At 42.6% G+C, this 21,230-nt stretch overlaps 1 protein-coding gene across 1 annotated transcript in view; it reads right to left on the minus strand.

The window, feature by feature from the left end:
- The window catches only part of LOC126456898 (glutamate receptor ionotropic, delta-2-like), a 111,327-nt gene that overhangs the window by 51,057 nt on the left and 39,040 nt on the right, over positions 1 to 21,230 (minus strand). The window contains exons 4-5 of the mRNA XM_050092792.1: positions 8,786 to 8,910; positions 8,534 to 8,689 (exon numbers count right to left, since the gene is read on the minus strand). Of these exons, the coding sequence (XP_049948749.1) occupies positions 8,534 to 8,689; positions 8,786 to 8,910 (281 nt within the window). The remainder of the gene's footprint in view (positions 1 to 8,533; positions 8,690 to 8,785; positions 8,911 to 21,230) is intronic.

Here is a 21,230-nt window from a genome sequence, read left to right on the forward strand (position 1 = left end):
TCTTCAATCGTTTCATCATCTCGTGCATGGAATAAAATAGAAATTTGCATCGAAACTAAAAGTTTACCTTAGCGCCAGTTGTAAGTTGCAGGTCATTTGATTTCCTGAGTATACCTCCCTGGTACAACTAGCTCGCCTGCCCGTCGTGTGTTACTCAGTGTGGTTCATGGCGAAACGGTGATAACACAGCAACAAACGGCATACTGAGATCTCTATTCCAAGAAGTGCAATTCAGTTACAATCATGCAGAATAATTTTTAGCAGAGTGTACAGCACTGCATCTCCTTCAGTGCAAGTGGCATATGGATCTCACACTGCACCATTGACACACAAGGTCGCCTGAAATCAGGGCTTGTAAATTTTTCGTTGGCTTTATGTAACTAAGTCTATTTGCCTCCACTTGCCACAACTTTGAGTGACTGCAAGGCTGCATAGCAACAGACGATAACTTAGTAACTCCAACCATGCTACAAACATACAGAAAGAGTGAAGCTACTTCCTGGATGTTTGTTGAGTGTCCCATTGAGGGCACATTAAAAATTTCTGGTAGGTAAATAAAATGTCTGATCCTAAACCTAAAAGCAAAAAGTATCCCAAGGTCATATTTCCATGCATATAAAAGATGTATAGTAAAATTGGACGTCAATTTTTACAGTGAAACGTTTTAGTCCTATATGTAAATTGAAATTTAAGACATGTTTTGGCATGGACCTGAGTGCAAGATATAATATTGTGAAATTGTTTGAGTCCTTTTGAAATATTGTGTCTATCTATCATTCCCACTATTTCGAATCTTAATGCAGCTCTTGCAGAGAAAAAAGTGCAGACAATAATGGGACAAAATAGAACACTATTCGACTAGACACATATAATCTATGACAAAAAATTTTATCAGCATGTGTTCGAAACAATATTCATGAAGCAGTGGAATATAACAGAGAATAGTTAGTATGATATCTCCCTGACAACTGCACTCATAAAATGTTTTGAAAGTGTTTTTATTAGGTCTCTTGTCTTCTGTTCAGTACAAATTTTTCATATGATTTTAAGCTCACTACTCAATTGGGTAAGAGACTTAAAATTTTATATGTAGCTCAGAAATGGATCGCAACACAGTATTAAACAGCTATCTTGTAGGTCTTTTTGGCAGGGGTAGAGATCGGGGTGTTTTAACTAGGTAACACCTGACATCTAGGCTGCCCTGCATGACTGTCATGTTCTGTGAGTAGTATCGGAATGTACTTCAGGAAGTATATGTCCAGAGAGTGTCGTGTGAGCAGGGAGCTGCGTAGGAGGAGATGGACAAAGGCAGGGAGGAGGGGGAAATGGGCAGGTGGAGGTGGAAAGATGAGATGGACCGAGAGCTACAGGAAGAGGAAGAGACGGAGAGAGGAGAGAGGTAGATAGAGAGGAGGATGAGAGAACAGACAAGAGCGGGTGATGGACAGAGAGAGGTGATGGGAGAGGTGTTCAGAACGAAGGGGAGCAAAGAGAGGAGATGGAGAGAGGTGTGGAGTGGGAGATGGTCAGAGAGAAGGGTAGGAGGCAACGAAAAAAGAGAGGGGAGGAGATGAAGAGAGAGTGGGAAAGGAGGATAGAGACATAGTGAGGGGGAGGGGAGAGGAGATGTGGGATATGAGGAGATGGACACAAATAGGAGGCAGGAGGAGTTGAGCAGAGGGAAGGGAGAAAGAAATGGACAAAGAGTGGGCAAAGGAGTATGTGGAGAAAGAGAGGGGTAGGATGACAATGATAGAGAGTGGAAGGAGGGGCAGATGGCCAAAGAGGGAGGGGAGGAGGAAATGGAGAGGTGTGTGAGGAGGAGATAGGGAGATAGGAGGGAGAAGGAGAAGATGGACAGAGAGGGGACGAGGAGATTGACAGAGAGGGCAGGAAAAGACGGAGGGGGAGAGAGAGAGAGAGAGAGAGAGAGAGAGAGAGAGAGAGAGGGAGAGAAAGAGAGAGGTGCGATATGACATTCACGTTCAAGAGAAAAGCAACTGGTATAAAATAGCATTGAAATAAAAATCTTACAAAAATCATATAAAATTAATTTTGCTTGCTTCTTTATTTTATTTCTACAGAAATAGCAGTTAAACAGATTGACATATTATTAGAAGAAAACTGCACCACTAGTCTACTTCAGATATGATCAAGTGAAGAGACATTGAAATAAACCTGCAATTTATCAAACTCTCATAATCTCCTCAAAATGTTTCAAATCCACTGAGAAATCTACACACATAAGTCTGAAGAACAGGAAATAATTAATTAAATCAAAATAAATTTATAATGCATGTTGTTTGGAAATGAATCTCCAAGTTTTAAGGTTTTGTAGCATATATTACATTCCACTTAGACTGTAAATAATAGATGAAATAAAAGAGCAACTCGAAAACTTTTTCTTACGAGTGTTCAATATGAGCACATGTATCTCATAGAGTCGATACGTGCCGACTTTGCAAACGAAATATTACTTCATGACGATGAAGATTTTTTCGATCGTGTAGCCTTTAGTGATGGATCGACACTTCGTCTTAGTGGAAGTGTGAACACACGTAATGTGCTCTTCTGGTAGTCAGCAAATCCCAATGATATTGTACAGTTGTAACGAGACTGTCCTAATCGAATTATCTTGTGCCATATCCTAGAGAAAAATTTAAGGGCTTTTCTTTTTCAATGAAGTGCAACTGCCGTTTGTTTCCTTGAGGTGTTAGAACTATGACTCCTTCCTCGACTGGAAGAAACTGATCCACAGATCTTTGTTTGACAGCAAGATGGTGTGGCGCCGCACTAGCATAACGTCAGTACCCTGTTGGTTAAACGACTGCGGGACTGTCTGCAAGAGGCTGGATGACAGAATTCGTTTTGGATGGGTCCACGTTCACCCTATTTGACGCTATGCGATTCTAACGTTGGGAGTTTATAAAGGATCATGTGTATGTACCTCCGCTACACATCTGATCTACCCGACTTCAGAAACAGAATTGAAGCACCTGTTGCAGCAATTACTGCGGACGCACTGATCAAGGTTTGGGAAGATCTCGCCTATCGACACGATTTGTGCTGTGTGACGAATGGTCCTCACATTGAACACTAAAACAAACTGTTTGGTTGCTGTTTCATTTGATGTATTATTTACAGTCGTAAGTTGTCTGCAATAAAAGCTACAGAGCCTTAAGACCCGGATATTCGATTTGCAACACCCTGTATAACAAGATTTAAATCGGACTAAGAAGTATACAATATTTCTCCTTGCAGCATACAGCTTCCGAACCCTGAGCAAATAGCCCTGAAAATTTGTTTATGTGAATTTTTGACAGCTATGAAAATACTTACCAGATTTAAAACGGAAACTGTGCGAAGCATGCACTAGATGATAGTCAGGAGATGAACTACAGATGCATCAATTATGTGTGGTATGCACTCCACGTTTTTGTATGAAATTTGAAAAGTTTTTCGTAGCAGTTAAAAATTCATAACCACAAATTTTCATTACTGTCTGTGTAGGATTAGGAATCTGTATGGGGCTAGGGAAAATTATTTTATACTTTTTAGTCCGACTGAAAAACGTGCTATATTAAAAAAATTGTTTTTCTTGAATTATTTATTTAGAAAGACAGCAGGCCCTCTGACCTCTTCATACACTTATTAAGGGTCACCAAACCAGCCTACCTTGCATTTCTAAAATCTGAATTTGCGTATATGCAAATTAATGTCATTTCGCAACCAAATTACACTGTCATGCAAAAAATGTAATCGGATGCTATGTATCGGCACGTACATGGTTGGGAGTAGGCTGCATGCATGTCAAAATTCTGTTCATTTCAAGCTGGAGACGAGCGGTAACACGTAGGCAGAGAGAGAGGGCCAGGATGCGAGAAGAACATCCGGTAACTGGGCATTATGGATGGAGTCCCTTTCCGTAGCTAATGGCTTCTTGTCTCGATGTCGGGTAACAACGAGTCTATACGAATTTTGTTGCAAATCCATAATTAGTGAAAGCTTTGTTAATCGGCCACGACTGGCAGAGTTCTGACACAGCGAAAGAAGTCGCACACTGGGCGCGGGCGGGAAGAGAATTTGAAAATCTTTTTATTTTATTTATTTTTTTGGCTCTATGGGCCTTAACATCTGACGTCATCAGTCCTCTACACTGAGAACTACTTAAACCTAACTAACTTAAGGACATCACACACATCCACACCCGAGGCGGGATTCGAACATGCGGCCGTAGCAACAGCGCGGTTACGGACTGAAGCGTCTAGAACCGCTCGGACACAGCCGCCGGCTTTCAGTAGTTGGTTCCTGGGCGCTGAAGGAGTCGGTCGCGTACTCTGCCGCCCTTACTTCAGAGTAATTTCATTCGCAGCTTCATTTTTGCGACCACCTGGACGAACAGAGTTGCGTACTTCGATCGATCTCCTAGGAGAAGGTGACAACGAGTAGCAGTCGCCATCAGCACGCCACGTTGCGCAGTTCCGGCCTGTAGAGTTTGTTGATTTTTCAGCCACCCAGAATTCAAGGTGAGGTTTCTCAGCAATTGCACCCGTTGAAACACTTTGCCTCCTTAATTGATATCGAGGCACTGCATCCGATTACCCTCTTGTTTAGCGATATTATACATTTCACCTGTTGTCTTTGCTCCCCCTTCCTGTAGTAATGAAGCACACTAGATTCCATGCAGTGTCACTTGTACAAGGTCTTACCAACACCTCTATCAGATAAGGACTATTTATATGTTTTGTTTACATTCATATACCTGATTGTCCCCTGTACAAATTCATGATCAATTCTGTATTTCATTAAAAGAAATAAAATGCAGTTGTAATATTTTTATGATGGAATTTATCTGTTAAACATTCACAATCACCAGAATCCTTTCCCATCATCATTTTTGGGAGAGAAAGTTTGAGAATTTAATTTCGTGAACAAATTATATGAAAGGCTAAACACCCCACGTAGGATTTATATCAGGGTCATTATAAGACAGCGTTACACACCATGTGCAGATTCAATATAAATCCACTTGGGTGTGATTTACATAACATCGGGATTCTGCCCTCTAACTTGCATATTGTGACAGGGCTGTTCTTACTTCTCTTATGTTTCAGATGGTGAGAGATCTTTTAATTAACGTAAATTCATATTTTACATTTTATTTAACAAACAACATGTAATGAAGTTACACGTTCTGGCGCGCATTCACCACCCCAGTAACCAATCAAAGCAGAGGATCGCCCGCCGGAGCGACGTCAACTAAATACAGGAGCGCATCCAATTGTGGTGCCGCGCGCAGACGACACGTTTAGCGTCCTTTGGTCGTACACACTGATCAACATTTTCTAATGACGTCACCTGCCTGCTACAGCAAGTTGGATGGCTTGACAATAGTCAGGGCTGGAAGCTTCAAGACCCAGAAATGTTACACTAGCTACCACACTAACCATCAGGGATATGCATGCTGTAATCCGGAGACGGAATATAAACAGGTGGGTCGTTTTTAACGGAGAAATTACTATCCGGCGGTAATGTGCGAAGACCACTGCTGATCATGGTACACATGTATGACCTGGTGGAAAACATTTGTAGCTCTATGTACGCAGGTAATGCAGTAATGTACAGAGAGGTGATATAGTCAGAAACACGTTTCGAAATGGAGAGAGAAGCGAAGATGATAAGGCCTGATGCAGAGATTCGCAGCTGACTCTTTAAATGTCTTACAGTAGGCCAACAGTTAATTATTTTCAAACTTTTAGGTACAATATCGTTTGACTACGCAATCGGCTATTAGTCAACAGAACCTAGGTGTGATACTGGTTTATCTGTGCGGGATGATTTAAGGTCAAATATCCCCATGCCTTGGCAGAAGGTTACGGATTACTCCTCGTTTCAGATCTCCAAGAGAGGACAGGAAGGCGGAGGTGACGTCGGAGGGCGCCACAATGTTTGCACCCTTGCAGAGAAAGGTTGTAGGCACCTTTGAGGCAAATTTCGAACTTTCGTGTCGCACTGGGAAACAGTTACTGGGTTTAAAAAAAGTGATTCATTAATACTGTTGTGCAGCGTATTTAGGCGCCATTGGAATGCGTAGTGTCATTGATCGTCATTTTGGAACCGCGTTTGTGTTGCATTTTGGGACTTGTTATGACTTCATTGGTATCGAAGACTTTAGTTTATCCCAGTTGTATGTAGAGATATGCTAGAGAAAGAATGGCAGAGAAAGATCTTATCAGCCAAACCTCCAAAGCATTTGTCTACATTTACATCTGCATCCATACTTCGCAAGCCCCTTAACGGTGTGTGGCGGACTTTACCTCGAGTACCTCTATCCGTTCTCCCTTCTATTCCAGTCTCGTATTGCTCGTGGAAAGAAAGATTGTCGGTATGCCTCTGTGTGGGCTCTAATCTCTCTGATTTTATCCTCATGGTCTCTTCGCGAGATATACGTAGGAGGGAGCAATATATTGCTTCCTCGGTGAGGGTATGTTCTCGAAACTTCAACAGAAGCCCGTACCGACCTACTGAGCGTCTCTCTTGCAGAGTCGTCCACTGGAGTTTATCTGGCATCTCCATAACGCTTTCGCCATTACTAAATGATCCTGTAACGAAGCGCGCTGCTCTCCGTTGGATCTTCCTATCTCTTCTATCAACCCTGTCTGGTGCGGATCCCACACCAGTAAGCAGTATTCAAGTAGTGGGCGAACAAGTGCACTGTAACCTACATCCTTTGTTTTCAGATTTCATTTTCTTAGGACTCTTCCAATGAATCTGTCTGGCATCTGCTTTACCGACGATTAATTTTATATGGTCATTCCATTTTAGATCACCCCTAATGCGTACTCCCAGATAATTTATGGAGTTAACTGCTTCCGGTTGCTGACCTGCTATATTGTAGCTAAATGATAAAGGATCTTTCTATGTATTCGCAGCACATTACACTTGTCTACATTGAGATTCAGTTGCCATTCCCTGCACGATGCTTCAATTCGTTGCAGATGCTCCTGCATTTCAGTACAATTTTCCATTGTTACAACCTCTCGATATACTAAGGCATCATCTACAACCTCTCGATATACTAAGGCATCATCTGCAAAAAACCTTAGTGAACTTCCGATGTTATCCACAAGGTCATTTATATGTATATTGTGAACAGCAACACTCCGCTGCGGCGCACCTGAAATCTTACTTCGGAAGACTTCTCTCCATTGAGAATGGCATGCTGCGTTCTGTTATCTAGGAACTCTTCAATCCAGTCACACAATTGGTCTGATAGTCCATATGCTCTTACTTTGTTCATTAAACGACTGTGGGGAACTGTATCGAACGCCTTGCGGAAGTCAAGAAACACGGCATCTACCTGAGAACCCGTGTCTATGGCCCTCTGATTCTCGTGGATGAATAGCGCGAGCTGGGTTTCACACGATCGTCTTTTTCGAAACCCATGCTGATTCCTACAGAGTTGATTTCTAGTCTCCAGAAAAGTCATTATACTCGAACATAATACGTGTTCCAAAATTCTACAACTGTTCGACGTTAGAGATATAGGCCTACAGCTCTGCACATCTGTTCGACGTCTCTTCTTGAAAACGGGGATGACCTGTGCCCTTTTCCAATCCTTTGGAATGCTACGCTCTTCTAGAGACCTACGGTACACCGCTGCAAGAAGGGGGGCAAGTTCCTTCGTGTACTCTGTGTAAAATCGAACTGGTATCACATCAGGTCCAGTGGCCTTTCCTCTTTTGAGCGATTTTAATTGTTTTTCCATCCCTCTGTCATCTATTTCGATAGCTACCATTATGTCATCTGTGCGACAATCTAGAGAAGGAACTACAGTGCAGCCGGCCGAAGTGGCCGTGCGGTTAAAGGCGCTGCGGTCTGGAACCGCAAGACCGCTACGGTTGCAGGTTCGAATCCTGACTCGGGCATGGATGTTTGTGATGTCCTTCGGTTAGTTAGGTTTAACTAGTTCTAAGTTCTAGGGGACTAATGACCTCAGCAGTTGAGTCCCATAGTGCTCAGAGCCATTTGAACCATTTTTTTTGGAACTACAGTGCAGTCTTCCTCTGTGAAACAGCCTTGGACAAAGTCATTTAATATTTCGACCTTTAGTCTGTCATCCTCTGATTCAGTACCATTTTGGTCACAGAGTGCCCGGACATTTTGTTTTGATCCACCTACCGCTTTGACGTAAGACCAAAATTTCTTAGGATTTTCTGCCAAGTCAGTATACAGAACTTTCGAATTCATTGAACGCCTTTCGCATAGCCCTCCTCACACTACATTTTGGTACTTGTTATGACGTCACTGGTATCGAAGACTGTAGTTTATCCCAGTTGTATGTACAGGTATACTAGAGAAAGAATGGCAGAGAAAGATCTTATCAGCCAAATCTCCAAAACATTTGTCTGAAGTGTTTGGAAAGAGGACGGTAACACTAGATCAGGACAGCTGGATGGTGATGGACCTCAGCTCCCCACATGAGTAGGGTGTCAGTAGGCAGGGAGAGGGAGAGACGGACAGTCCCGCTTACGTCCAGAGACGCGACGGCCCGGTGAAGTCGACGTAGCCCAGCCGCTTGGCGCTCATGATGAGCGCGGGCACGCCCAGGTCCGCGGAGCCGTTGTGCAGCAGGCCCACCACGCCGTCCGTCGTGAAGCCGAACGAGGGCGTCGCCATGAGCACCAGCCTGCGCAAGCGTGTGCGCACCAGCGTGAGCGCGGGCCGCCGGCTGGGCACTGCGTTGCGGGTAGCGTCAGCCGTCGTAAAGGGGTTGAGCGCTTACCGGAAGTTGTACATGTGCGACAGCGTCGTGCACACCGACCATCCGTACCGAGTGATCGTGTCCAGGTGCTTGTCGTTCACGTTCCTCAGACGGTCGCCGAGGTGGTCCAAGGGAGTGTTCACGACCTGCTCAAATAATAAACGCAGTACAGTTGTGCAAGCATGTGTAGGCTGTCGAAACTCATCTACGAGGAGCGATTGAAAAGTCCGTACAAAAATAAATACTACTTACACGTTTTTATTTTTCGACCTAGTCTCCCTTTAGACTTATACACTTCGTCCAACGCTGTTCTAATTTGCTGATCCATTCCGAACAATAGGAATTGTCTAAGTCTGCAAAATAGCTATTAGTTGCTGCAATCACCTCCTCATTTGAATAAAATCGTTGTCCCGCCAGCTATTTCTTCAAATTTGGAACAAATAGTAGTCCGAGGGAGCCACGTCTGGAGAATAGGGGGGGATTTGAAACGAGTTTGAATCCTATTTCCATTATTTTTGCGACCTCAACTGCTGAGGTGTGTGCTGGCGCATTGTCGTGATGGAAAAGGACTTTTTTTGCTGTCCAGTCGCCAGCGTTTTTCTCGCAGCTCGGTTATCAGATGGCCCAATAACGATGAATGATATGCACCTGTAATAGTTTTATCTTTTTCCAGGTAGTCGATGAGGATAATCCCTTGCGAATTCCAAAAGACGGTCGCCATAAACTTTCCGGCTGAAGGAATGGTCTTCGCCTTTTTTAGTGCAGATTCTCCCTCGGTAACACATTGTTCAGATTCTTGTTTGGTCTCAGGAGTATAGTAATGCATTGTCCGCCCCCAGTAGCTGAATGATCAGCGTGAAGGATTGTCAAACCTCTGGGCCCAGATTCGATTCCCAGCTGGGTCGGGGAATTTTCTCCAACGAGGGACTGGGTGTTGCACCTTAACTCTTCCGTCATCCCTCACCATATCATGGATTTTGTCAATGATTTCTGGAGTCGTAATCTCCACAGGGCGTCCAGAACGATCAGCATCACTTGTGCCCATATGGCCACTCTGAAAAGTTTGAAAACATTTATAAACTGTTCTGATCGAAGGTGAAGAGTCACCGTAATGTTTATCAAGCTTCTCTTAAGTCTCCTGAGGCGTTTTGCCTTTCAGAAAGTAATGTTTAATCACCACACGAAATTCTTTTTCGTCCATTTTTTGATAAGCACTCGACTTCCTTGATTCACACGAATGCCAAACACAAAGAAATAGACCAATATGGCTGAAACTTGGTGTGCGTTCTTTCCAAAGATGCTGCTAACTAAAGATAACCTCTATACGCGCCGATGGTGCCAGCTCTCGGACTTCGCACGGACTTTTCAAACGCCCCTCGTACTTACTAGTGTAGTGAAGTTCAAGCGAAACTCCAAAGAAAAAGGCGCGTTTTTCGAGATATGGTCGTATACGCAACTAAACGAAATGCTATATGTTTCGTGGCATACCCGTTTCGATTCTTTTATTTAAGACGCATCTTCAGTGGTCTGTAGGCTATTACAGTGAGAGCCATATAAACCTGAACAATTTAAGGAATCGTAACATTTGAACCAATAACGGGACACATTTTCAATTTTGGGAGATGATAAAACGTAATTGGGAGATTAACAACACACATGCGAAGTCCTCATAGCAAATTTTGGAAGTGTCCTTATAAGGTACCCCTTAGCTTACTTTATTTCCAGTTTTGCTATTTCACTTACATGCCGTGAATGTATCAGCACTGCTGTACGTACAAAGGAGCAAGCCGTAGGTTCCCACACTAGCAAGCAGAGGCAGTTGGCCATCTGTCGCTTTCAGTGCCAGTGGGCTGAGGAACCGATGCAGAAATCGCTCATGACGTCAGCAAAGAGATACCTAGGGTAGGTACATTTGTTCTGGAGCGAATGAAGTAATCGTTATTAACAAGTATTTATTATCAAAAGTTTCCTTTTGCCTCTCCGACATTAGGAGGAGTCTACAGGTTATAAATACTATCTTTCAGTAATTTCATGTGACGTTGTAAAAGACAATGGAATTATTGAAAAGAATATCATTTCAAATCTTATTAAAATAGATTGTTTTATCACAAACCTTACATAATCTTACATGATTAACAGAAACTGAAAATAAAAAAAATATAAAAATTGTAGTTTTTCAATTTTTGCTTTGTCGTTTTACTTTTATGCTTCAAGAGAACATTTTCATTCATAGAAACATTCAAAGCATAAAAAATCCGAAGCAGCACGAGCAACGTGCGAAGACGCGTATTTCACAGTCACATTTGTGATGGTGAATATCATTAGAAAGACAGAGTCACGATATCGTGGTAGTTTCGTGGTAGACCACCCATATCGAAGCATTTTGCTCAAATCTGAAGCCCGAAACTGATTACGGATCAAAGTTTATACTTTAACTGCATATCTTCTACTTGTTATTTGCCTTTGCTGTGATTAGAGTAGGATAATTCTCTAATCGCCGAATGTAATTCTTCACCAGGGAGTAAAATTATAGGTCGCAATCTCTGCACACCGATATACAGGATGGTGGAATTACTTTTAAAGAACGTGTCGGGCTTCAAATTTCATCGACAAACCACCCATCAAGTAAGGCTCTGAGCACTATGCGACTTAACTTCTGAGGTCATCAGTCGCCTAGAACTTAGAACTAATTAAACCTAACTAACCTAAGGACATCACACACATCCATGCCCGTCACCACGTAAGGAGGAATCGTTTTGTCTACCCAGCCAGTCAATAACTTTCAGATGATAGACAGGTGTTGATAGATTCGAGGACCAAATGTGTCACTAACTTAACGAAGACAAGCGAAAAGTATTGGCAGCAGTTTTCTGTAGTGTGTTAATTCCTGTCAAGTGTGAAAGTGTGTGATAAAAATCTATTTTTAGTAAGATTTGAAATCTTGATTTGTTTTTCCGTTAATTTCATTGATGAGGTGTAGCTCCCCTAGGGGGCGCCCTCCTTGGGAGCATGTAGCTAAATCTGACGTTACTTCCATTCACTTGCATCAGCCTTCTTCTGTTCTTTTCTTTTTCTTTTCTGTCGGCCTCTCTTGGCCAACTCTTGTTTTCTTCAACCCCTGCAGTAACAGGTTTCGATGTCTGAGGATGTCTTTCATTTCCCTTTTCCTTTTCTATCTCTAATGGTGAAAGTTCGGCAAAGACTCTTAGCCTGTTCAGGCTGCCAATACCTAGTCACAATCAAAACTCTGAGAAACATCCACTGAAATTTGATGAATGGATCAGGCCTCGAAGAATTCAAGGCAGCACTGCCAACAAACCCTGCTCCCACGTCCAGGAAGACATGAGTCATGTCACTTCTGTCTAATGCATGGCATACAAAAAAATGGTTCAAATGGCTCTGAGCACTATGGGACTTAACATCTGAGGTCATCAGTCCCCTAGAACTTAGAACTAGTTAAACCTAACTAACCTAAGGACATCACACACATCCATGCCCGAGGCAGGATTCGAACCTGCGACCGTAGCGGTGGCGCGGTTCCAGACTGAAGCGCCTTTAACCGCTCGGCAACTCCGGTCGGCTGCATGGCGTACAGTGGCTGTACATCAAGTACACAATGGGATAGGATGGAAGCGGGTTTTCCGGCACCTTTAAACGACCAGACCATACTGACCAAGGAAGATAATCCCTGAAGGAAACCCTGGTCCTTCTAGAAAGTGGGATGAGAACATGATTGGTAACCAACTCTCGGAAAACACTCACTACTCCAAGTACACCAAGAAGCCACGGAAATAGAATGATCTCAAAGATAAGTGAGAAAGCTGTGAAAAACGACAAACGAAAATGGATCAACGGATATATCAGAGTAGTGACCTGAAATTCAGAGTAATTTCCCAGACATAGCACTAGCAAAAATACTAAGAGAGATTAACATCGATGCTGCAGCAATCACAGAAACGAATATGAAAATGAGAGGTACTAAACATGTAGGCGATTGCATTATGTTCTATAGTGGAGCCAACAAAATGAAAGAGCAAGCAAGGATGTGGCATTACTCCTGCATAAGAGATTGGGAAAAGACATCAAATATTGCACACACATAAGAGAAAGAAGACTCATAGTTAGAATGAAACTGAGAAGAGGCAACTCCACATTATAAGTATATATGCAGCTGAAGAAGGTGAAAAGGATGAGTCTAGAACCTCCTATGGAGAACTACAGAAAACTCTGAATAAATACAGTGCTAAATAAAACTTTTTTCCATTGTGGATTTGTAACAATGCGACTGTCTTGTTAAAGGTCTCAGGAATTAACGGCGATTGGTTGCAGTAATTCCTGAAACCTTAAATACAGTGCTACTGATCAGATTATTAGGATGGGTGACTTCAGTGCCAGAACAGGAAATGTCCCAGTAACGAATATTATGGGGCCTTTTGGAGAGCCGAGTTTGTAAGAAAATGGAAAAAAAATACTAAGAGGTCTTACAGCTTACAATAATCTAATAATAACAAACTCACTTTTTAAAAAAAATACTAAGAGGTCTTACAGCTTACAATAATCAAATAATAAGAAACTCACTTGTTAAGAAAACAGATGTACATAAGTATATTAGGGCCTGTAGAGGTCTTCGATCAATAACTGACTACATTTTAGTGAATAATACGCTACCGGGTTAAGTAACCGGGTTAAGTAAGGGATACAAGAGTTCATAGAAGAAAAGATATAGGTTTAGACAATTTTCTGTTAATCTTCAGAACAGATCTTTTAGGGAAATGGAAGAAAATGACAAAACAAATAAGTAACTAATAACATCAAAGCGTTTATGAAGTTTACTTGCTTTAAGAGGACAGCATCAAACACGTTTATCAAAGCAGATTGAATCAAGAGCTAGAAAACTTGCAGACTAAAGATAACAAAGACGAAGAAAAAAATCTAAATAACGTGATATACAGGGCGATTTTTTCCACCTTGTAGAAACTTATGTCCGGAAATGCATCGTTTCCAGGCTAGAGACCATTTATTCAGTCATACTTTGTTACAGAGTCTGCGATCTAATACGTGCTGTACCACGCAGTCACAGTTAAGTATGTACTGAAAATGGTTTCCATGTGCCTGAACGCATGCGTGTATGCGCCGTAGCATGTTCTGTCTTAAATGTTCACATCGACGAGGCTGCATCCGAACAGTGTCAAAGACAGCATCAATACGCTGCTCCAGTGTCTCCACATCTGGAATGCGCTCTACATACACGATGCTTTTGAGATAGACCCATAACCAGAAATCTCTCGGTTTGAGACCCGGTAAACGAGCATTCCATGCAACTGGACGCCCTGTCTGATCCATCGACCATGGAAGACACGATTGAGATGTGATCGGACGTTAACGGCGAAGTGGGCTGGAGCACCATTCATGTGCCACATAACCCTTCGAATGATCAATGGCCCTTTTTTCAGCAGGGGAGGCAAAGTAACCGGCAAGAAACGCCGACAGTTCTGGCCTGTTAGGCGATTGGTGCCCGAACATTTCGGATACGTCCTTCATGATTTCCTGCTTCTTAAAATGACCCTGTCTCAGAAAAACGGCGAAACTCTGTTGTAAACACTGAAAGCTGTGGTTGTTGTCCGCATGGATAGGGCTTCTGATACAACCTTCCTACCCGCCGCCAGACGCCATTTGCCTTTCCGTAAGTAAACACCATGTAGGCAAGCTGTCGATTGGAATGCGAAACCATTGTGTACAACGCAATATCACGTCCACTTCAAGGTGAATCACCAAGAAAAGTGCCGGCCGAAGTGGCCGTGCGGTTAAAGGCGCTGCAGTCTGGAACCGCAAGACCGCTACGGTCGCAGGTTCGAATCCTGCCTCGGGCATGGATGTTTGTGATGTCCTTAGGTTAGTTAGGTTTAACTAGTACTAAGTTCTAGGGGACTAATGACCTCAGCAGTTGAGTCCCATAGTGCTCAGAGCCATTTTGCCAACCAAGAAAAGTGATTCGGACACAACATTCCCAATTACTATGGCAGGAGAGGGTGCTAGGACATGACGTATGAAGAACAGTACCACCCTCCAAGAAGAAACCGTGCATACTATAACAGTGGCTGCATGGTACATCGTGTATTAGTCTGCAGTCCCTGTAACAAAGTATGACTGAATAAATGATATCTAGCATGGAAACAATGTGCATTTCCGGATGTAAGTTCATTAGACATTTTTTTGTTCTGTATCCTCTCACCGATCAATCCCTAGAGTTTGGTCACTTTGGAAATAATCACCCTGAGCGATGTATCGACTCGTGCTACACCCTGTGTTTAGATTGCATTGGTTTTATTTTTCTTCCCCTGACATGTTTGTTTGAGATGTCGTCTATCATTAAGTGGCTGCTTGGTTGTCTTTTCCCTCAGCTGTCGATACCTGCGTCCTTGCTTCCGGGAAACTGCTATGGAGGAAGTGAGATACTTGACCGGTTGTAGCCTCGTGTGGTGGCGTGGAAGTAGGGCGTTGCGGGCAGAGAGTGTGGTGGACACGGGAGGGCAGTGTGGCTCTCCAGCGCGAAGCAGGCGTGGTCGGTTGTACCGAGTCGCCACGTGATGTATGTCGGTTGGGTGTAACGAGCGGGTCGAGATGACGGAAGAGCTCCCCACGTGTTGGTTGTATACAGAATCGCCCCACGAGTAGTTGCTGTTCATTTCGCATTGGTGGGACGTTAACAAGCTTCTTTAAATCCTCCGTTTCAACACTGGAGTTTAAAAGGAAACACCTATCATGAAGTGCGGTCACTACCCGTCAACGTTGCAGAGAAGACGTGAACTCCGGTGACTGTGGCGTGTTGGGTACGCTGGCGACGCGTGCGTGGTCCGATGTGTGGATCCTTTCCATCGCAGGTCGTGTACTGACTGTTCGAACATAATTGCAAGTTGAGTTTGTGGAAGGTCTAATCATTAAGTAATAATTTTGTGTAACCAGCGTCTCTTCTGCCTTGTGGCCTCCGGCGACCGGCTTTCCTGTTCCTGGCACCGGTGTAATTGAGGACAGTGATCTTTCCTCCTCCTCTCGTTACTGTCCGATGGGAGGTGTAGTTTTGGCAGTATAATTGTTTCGCTATTCTGTCGTAGGTTATGAGTAAATTCAAGCTTCTTGTTGGTTGATCAGGTGCTCGCTCATTCAGGACTGTGTGGTGCTATGTTTCCTTGCACGAGGTTAGCTCTAATTCTGTCAGCAAGTTAAGCCATCTTATAACAAGTTTTCGCTGGCTAAAAGTCGGTGCAGTGACCAGCCTGAGAGTAGCAATTGTGTTTACGGGCGTATTTAAATTGGTCAGTATTCTGTCTAGCCTGAGCATCCCTGAGTGGGTGATTTGTGGCCGACTTACACGGGCCCGTCATATCTGTTATGTTCTAATGATATTCCAGGACACTTTTGTTTAATTTTTTTTAAATTCCTCCAAGTTTGTAAATTCCTTTTATTTTCAATAATCGTGTGTTTGCTGAGACCTGTTTAATTTTTTAATGGCAGTGATGGTAGCTTCACTGCCTCACCGTACTTTATTAACAAGGTTCTGTATTTACTTTAGTAGCCTGTTTACTAGTGTTCTTTAAATTTTTGTAAATTGTTTTATTGCTATAAATTACTTTGATTGGCGTTAGTGGTGTATTTTAAAAGGTAGTTTATTGCCGTACTGCTAGCTTCTGTGTTTTTTTAAAAAAAATTTTTGAGCTGTTGTATTGCTATAAATTACTTGATTGCCGTTAGCGGCGTGTTTTAAAAGGTTGTTTATTGCCGTAATGTAAGCTTCTGTGTTTTTTTTTTTTTTAGATTGTTGTATTGCTGCAAGTTACTTGATTGCCGTTAGCGGCGTGTTTAAAAGGCTGTTCATTGCCGTACTGCTAGTTTCTGTAAGATACGAATAAAACGTTTGTGAAAATCTCAACTCGACAGTAAACTACGAGAAATTTGGCCCCGTTTCCCAACTTGTGGTGTGGCTCGTAGTAACCGTAACCACTGTGTGTGTCACACCCTATATAGAGTAGCAGGAGAAGCTCTCGGTAAAAAGAAAAAAATGAGGAAAATAAAGGGCTTAAATTTGGATGAGCGTATAAGGAAAGCTGTTAAAGAAAAATAGTATGCATATATAAAACACATAGCAATCAGATAGCTGAAAAGATGTAATCTTATAAGGAGAGACGAGATATTGCTAAATGTGTAGTAAGAAAGGCACACCAGTATCACTGGGATGTATTTATCTCTAATATCGACGATGACGTTCGCAGGAGACAGGAAATGGCCTATAAGGATTTAAAAAATGTAAACACAGCAGAAAAAGAGAAGATGCAAATAAGCAATATTGAAGAAGAACAGTGGTTAAATTATTACAAAGCATTATGGTATCGCCATACAGCACAAGAAACTGAAATTGAAACAATGGATGACACTGGATTAGATGAAATACAACCTGCCGAAATTAAATCTGCCGTGACATCACTCAAGAGTAGAAAAGAGGAAGAGATGCTATTAAATCTGAATTGTTAAAACGTGGAGGAATGATTCTACATCTACGACTGATACGTCCCTTAAGCGAATGTTGGAAGAGCTAAAGTATCCCCAAAGACTGGAAGATTGCTAGAGTGATATCAATATTTAAAAAAGGAGATAAAGCCTGTGCAGCAACTACAGAGGAATAAGTTTACTAGACTCAGCATACAAATGTATGCTAAGATTTTGAATACAAGACTTAAAAACATAACGGAAGCAGTACTGCATGAGGAACAAACGGATTTCAGGAAAGGATGCTCTACAATAGCTGCAGTTTTCATTTTATAACAGATAATACAAAAACGCAGACAATATAATAAAGAAACACGCATTGCTTTTATCGGTTATAAAAAAGCTTTTGACAGCGTCAACAGATAAAAAATTTGGAAGATAACGATGAAGCGCGTATATGAAGAACATCTAACCCTTTAGCTGCTCTGGACGTGTTAACGTGCGCGCCTTTGTACCTGTCCCTGTGTGCTCTGAACGTGTTTACGTGCGCCAGCAGTCCTACGCGTAGACACGTACAGAGTACCAGGTAGAAGGACTGGTGGCGCGCGTAAAAACCCGTTCAGAGCACACAGGGACAGGTACAAAGGCGCGCACGTCAACACGTCCAGAGCAGTTAAACGGCTAATAAATGCAATAAAAAGTATGTATCAGAATACGACTTTCACTTTAGATCTCGACGAAAAAATGATTAATGAGATACCAGCAAACAAAGGAGTATGACAAGCCTGCTATATCTCCCAACTTTATTTAACATTTACGTACATGAAATAATGCACATACGGAAAACAGAATTTCAAAAATGTAGATACCTAGACATGACAACTCTTTTAAATAACTTATTATATGCTGAAGATGCAGCGGTTGTAGGAGATAAAGAAGAGGACCTTCAGAAAGGAATTTACTTGCTGAAACACGTAACTGTGAAATATGACACGGAGATATCAACAGAAACAACTAAGACAACAGCCTCCTTGGTGAAGGAACACATTAGAAACAAAATAGTGGTAGATAAAAAAAATTTAGAGTAATTAAACAACTTCAGTTACCTAGGATGTGAGGTAATGTATGGCTGTAGAAACGAAGCTTAGTAAATTCAAATGTGGAACAATTAACAGAAACATTAAAAACAAAACTTGGAAAGACATTCATATTAAACTCTACAAAACAGTTGCAGACCCACACTGCTCTATGGAAGTGATACCTTGGTGATTAGCAAGAAAGTTGTATTTAGGCACAAGAACTGATATTTCTGAGACTAGTGCACGATAGAAGACACACTAAGGAATTAAGATATTAGAGAAGAACTAAAAAAAAAATCGGTCTAATTGATAACGCTGTAGAGTACAGGAGAAAGTGTAACGAACACCTAAAAAGAATGGAGAGTGATTGATTCCCCTTAAGGGCTAGAAAACATAAGCGCTAAGGTAGAAGAGATAGCGGCAGACCCCAGCAGCAATGGGTACAGGCAATTTAGTCTAACACCTGAGGGGGAGGAGGAGGAGGAGGAGAAGAAGGAGGAGAAGATAATTTCATTACACACTCTAACACCAAAAAAAACGATGCACCACGAAGAAAATACGCAAACTGGTCACAAATTGGTATTGACACAGGTACCAACGGAAAATGCAAAATTGTTGGCGGCCGATGTATGTATGTGCGACGCTGCGGCACAGTTTCACCACGCGGCGGGCAAGGATAGTAAACAGGGGACACGTCGATATTGGGGCATAAAGTATTTGCGAATTTCATTCCATGTACTCAGTTGGACAGCAACTAGGCGTCGCAGGCGCACGAACAATATACGAGGGTCACTCCAAAAGAAATGCACACTATTTTTGTAAAAACACAGTTTTCATTCTGCATGTGGGAAAGCTTTACGCCGTCCGGGGTGGCCGAGCGGTTCTAGACGCTACAGTCTGGAACCGCGCGACCTCTGCGGTCACAGGTTCGAATCCTGCCTCGGGAATGGATGTGTGTGATGTCCTTAGGTTAGTTAGGTTTAAGTAGTTCTAAGTTCTAGGGGACTGATGACATCAGAAGTCAAGTCCCATAGTGCTCAGAGCCATTTGAACCATTTTTTTGAACGTTTTACAGTGTGTAGATACATTCGTCCCGCTTGTTTTCAAATTAAGTTTAACCTGTTCCCGTGAGTGGCGCCGTCACAGCATGTCTTCAAGATGGCTGCTGCACTTGACGTTCGTCAGAAGCAATAGAATTCCTGTGCTGTGAAAACGAGACAGTGGGAAACATCCACAAGAGTTTGAAAAAAGTGTATGGAGATGCTGCTGTCGATCGCAGTACAGTTAGTCGGTGGGCAAGCAGGTTACGTGATGAAAACGGGCACGGCAATATTGAGGATTGTCCTCGCAGCGGCAGGCCTCGTACTGCACACACTCCAGACAATGTGCAAAGAGTTAACGAATTGGTGACTGCTGACAGACGCATCACAGTGAACGAATTGTCACGCTACGTCGGGATAGGGGAAGGAAGTGTTTGCAGAATACTGAAAGTGTTGGCGTTAAAAAAGTTTTGTGCCAGGTTCGTTCCTAGGATGTTGACAGTGGCTCACAAAGAAACAAGAAAAACGGTATGCAGCGAACTTTTGGAACAGTACGAGAATGGTGGAGGTGAATTCCTTGGAAGAATTGTGACAGGTGATTAAACATGGCTCCGTCATTTTCACCAGAGACGAAGAGGCAATCAATGGAGTGGCATCATGCAAATTCTCCCAAGAAAAAAAATTCAAAACCACACCTCCTGCTGGAAAGGTTATAGCTACAGTGTTTATCGATTCCGAAGGACTCTTGCCTCTGGACATCATGCCAAGTGGAACCACCATAAATTCTGATGCACCTGTGACGACACTGATGAAACTTCAAGTTCGACTGAGTCGTGTTCGACCACATCGGCAAAAGCAGGGTGTTTTGCTGTTGCACGACAATGCACGGCCACATGTCAGTCAAAAAACCATGGAAGCGATCACAAAACTCGGATGGACAACACTGAAACACCCGCCTTACAGTCCTCACCTGGCTCCATGTGATTATCATCTCTTTGGGAAACTGAAAGACTATCTTCGTGGAACAAAGTTTGAAGATGATGACTCCCTTGCGCACGCTGCCAAAAAGTGACTCCATCAGTTTGGTCCAGAAATTTACCGTGCGGGTATACAGGCGCTGGTTCCAAGATGGCGTAAGGCAGTTCAGAGGGATGGAAATTATGTGGAGAATTGAAAATATTGTTCCTAAAGGATGTATCTACATACTGTAATACTTTCAGACATGTAGGATAAAAGATGTGGACTCTGACCACAATCTATTGGTTATGACCTGTAGATTAAAACTGAAGAAACTGCAAAAAGGTGGGAATTTAAGGAGATGGGACCTGGATAAACTAAAAGAACCAGAGGTTGTACAGAGATTCAGTGAGAGCATAAGGGAGCAATTGACAGGAATGGGGGAAATAAATACAGTAGAAGAAGAATGGGTAGCTTTGAGGGATGAAGTAGTGAAGGCAGCAGAGGATCAAGTAGGTAAAAAGACGAGGGCTAGTAGAAATCCTTGGGTAACAGAAGAAATACTGAATTTAATTGATGAAAGGAGAAAATATAAAAATGCAGTAAGTGAAACAGGCAAAAAGGAATACAAACGTCTCAAAAATGAGATCGACAGGAAGTGCAAAATGGCTAAACAAGGATGGCTAGAGGACAAATGTAAGGATGTAGAGGGTTATCTCACTAGGGGTAAGATAGATACTGCCTACAGGAAAATTAAAGAGACCTTTGGAGAAAAGAGAACCACTTGCATGAATATCAAGAGCTCAGATTGAAACCCAGTTCTAAGCAAAGAAGGGAAAGCAGAAAGGTGGAAGGAGTATATAGAGGGTCTATACAAGGGCGATGTACTTGAGGACAATATTATGGAAA

The sequence above is a fragment of the Schistocerca serialis genome, chromosome 1 (genome assembly GCF_023864345.2).
Source record: "Schistocerca serialis cubense isolate TAMUIC-IGC-003099 chromosome 1, iqSchSeri2.2, whole genome shotgun sequence".
Taxonomy (NCBI): domain Eukaryota; kingdom Metazoa; phylum Arthropoda; class Insecta; order Orthoptera; family Acrididae; genus Schistocerca; species Schistocerca serialis.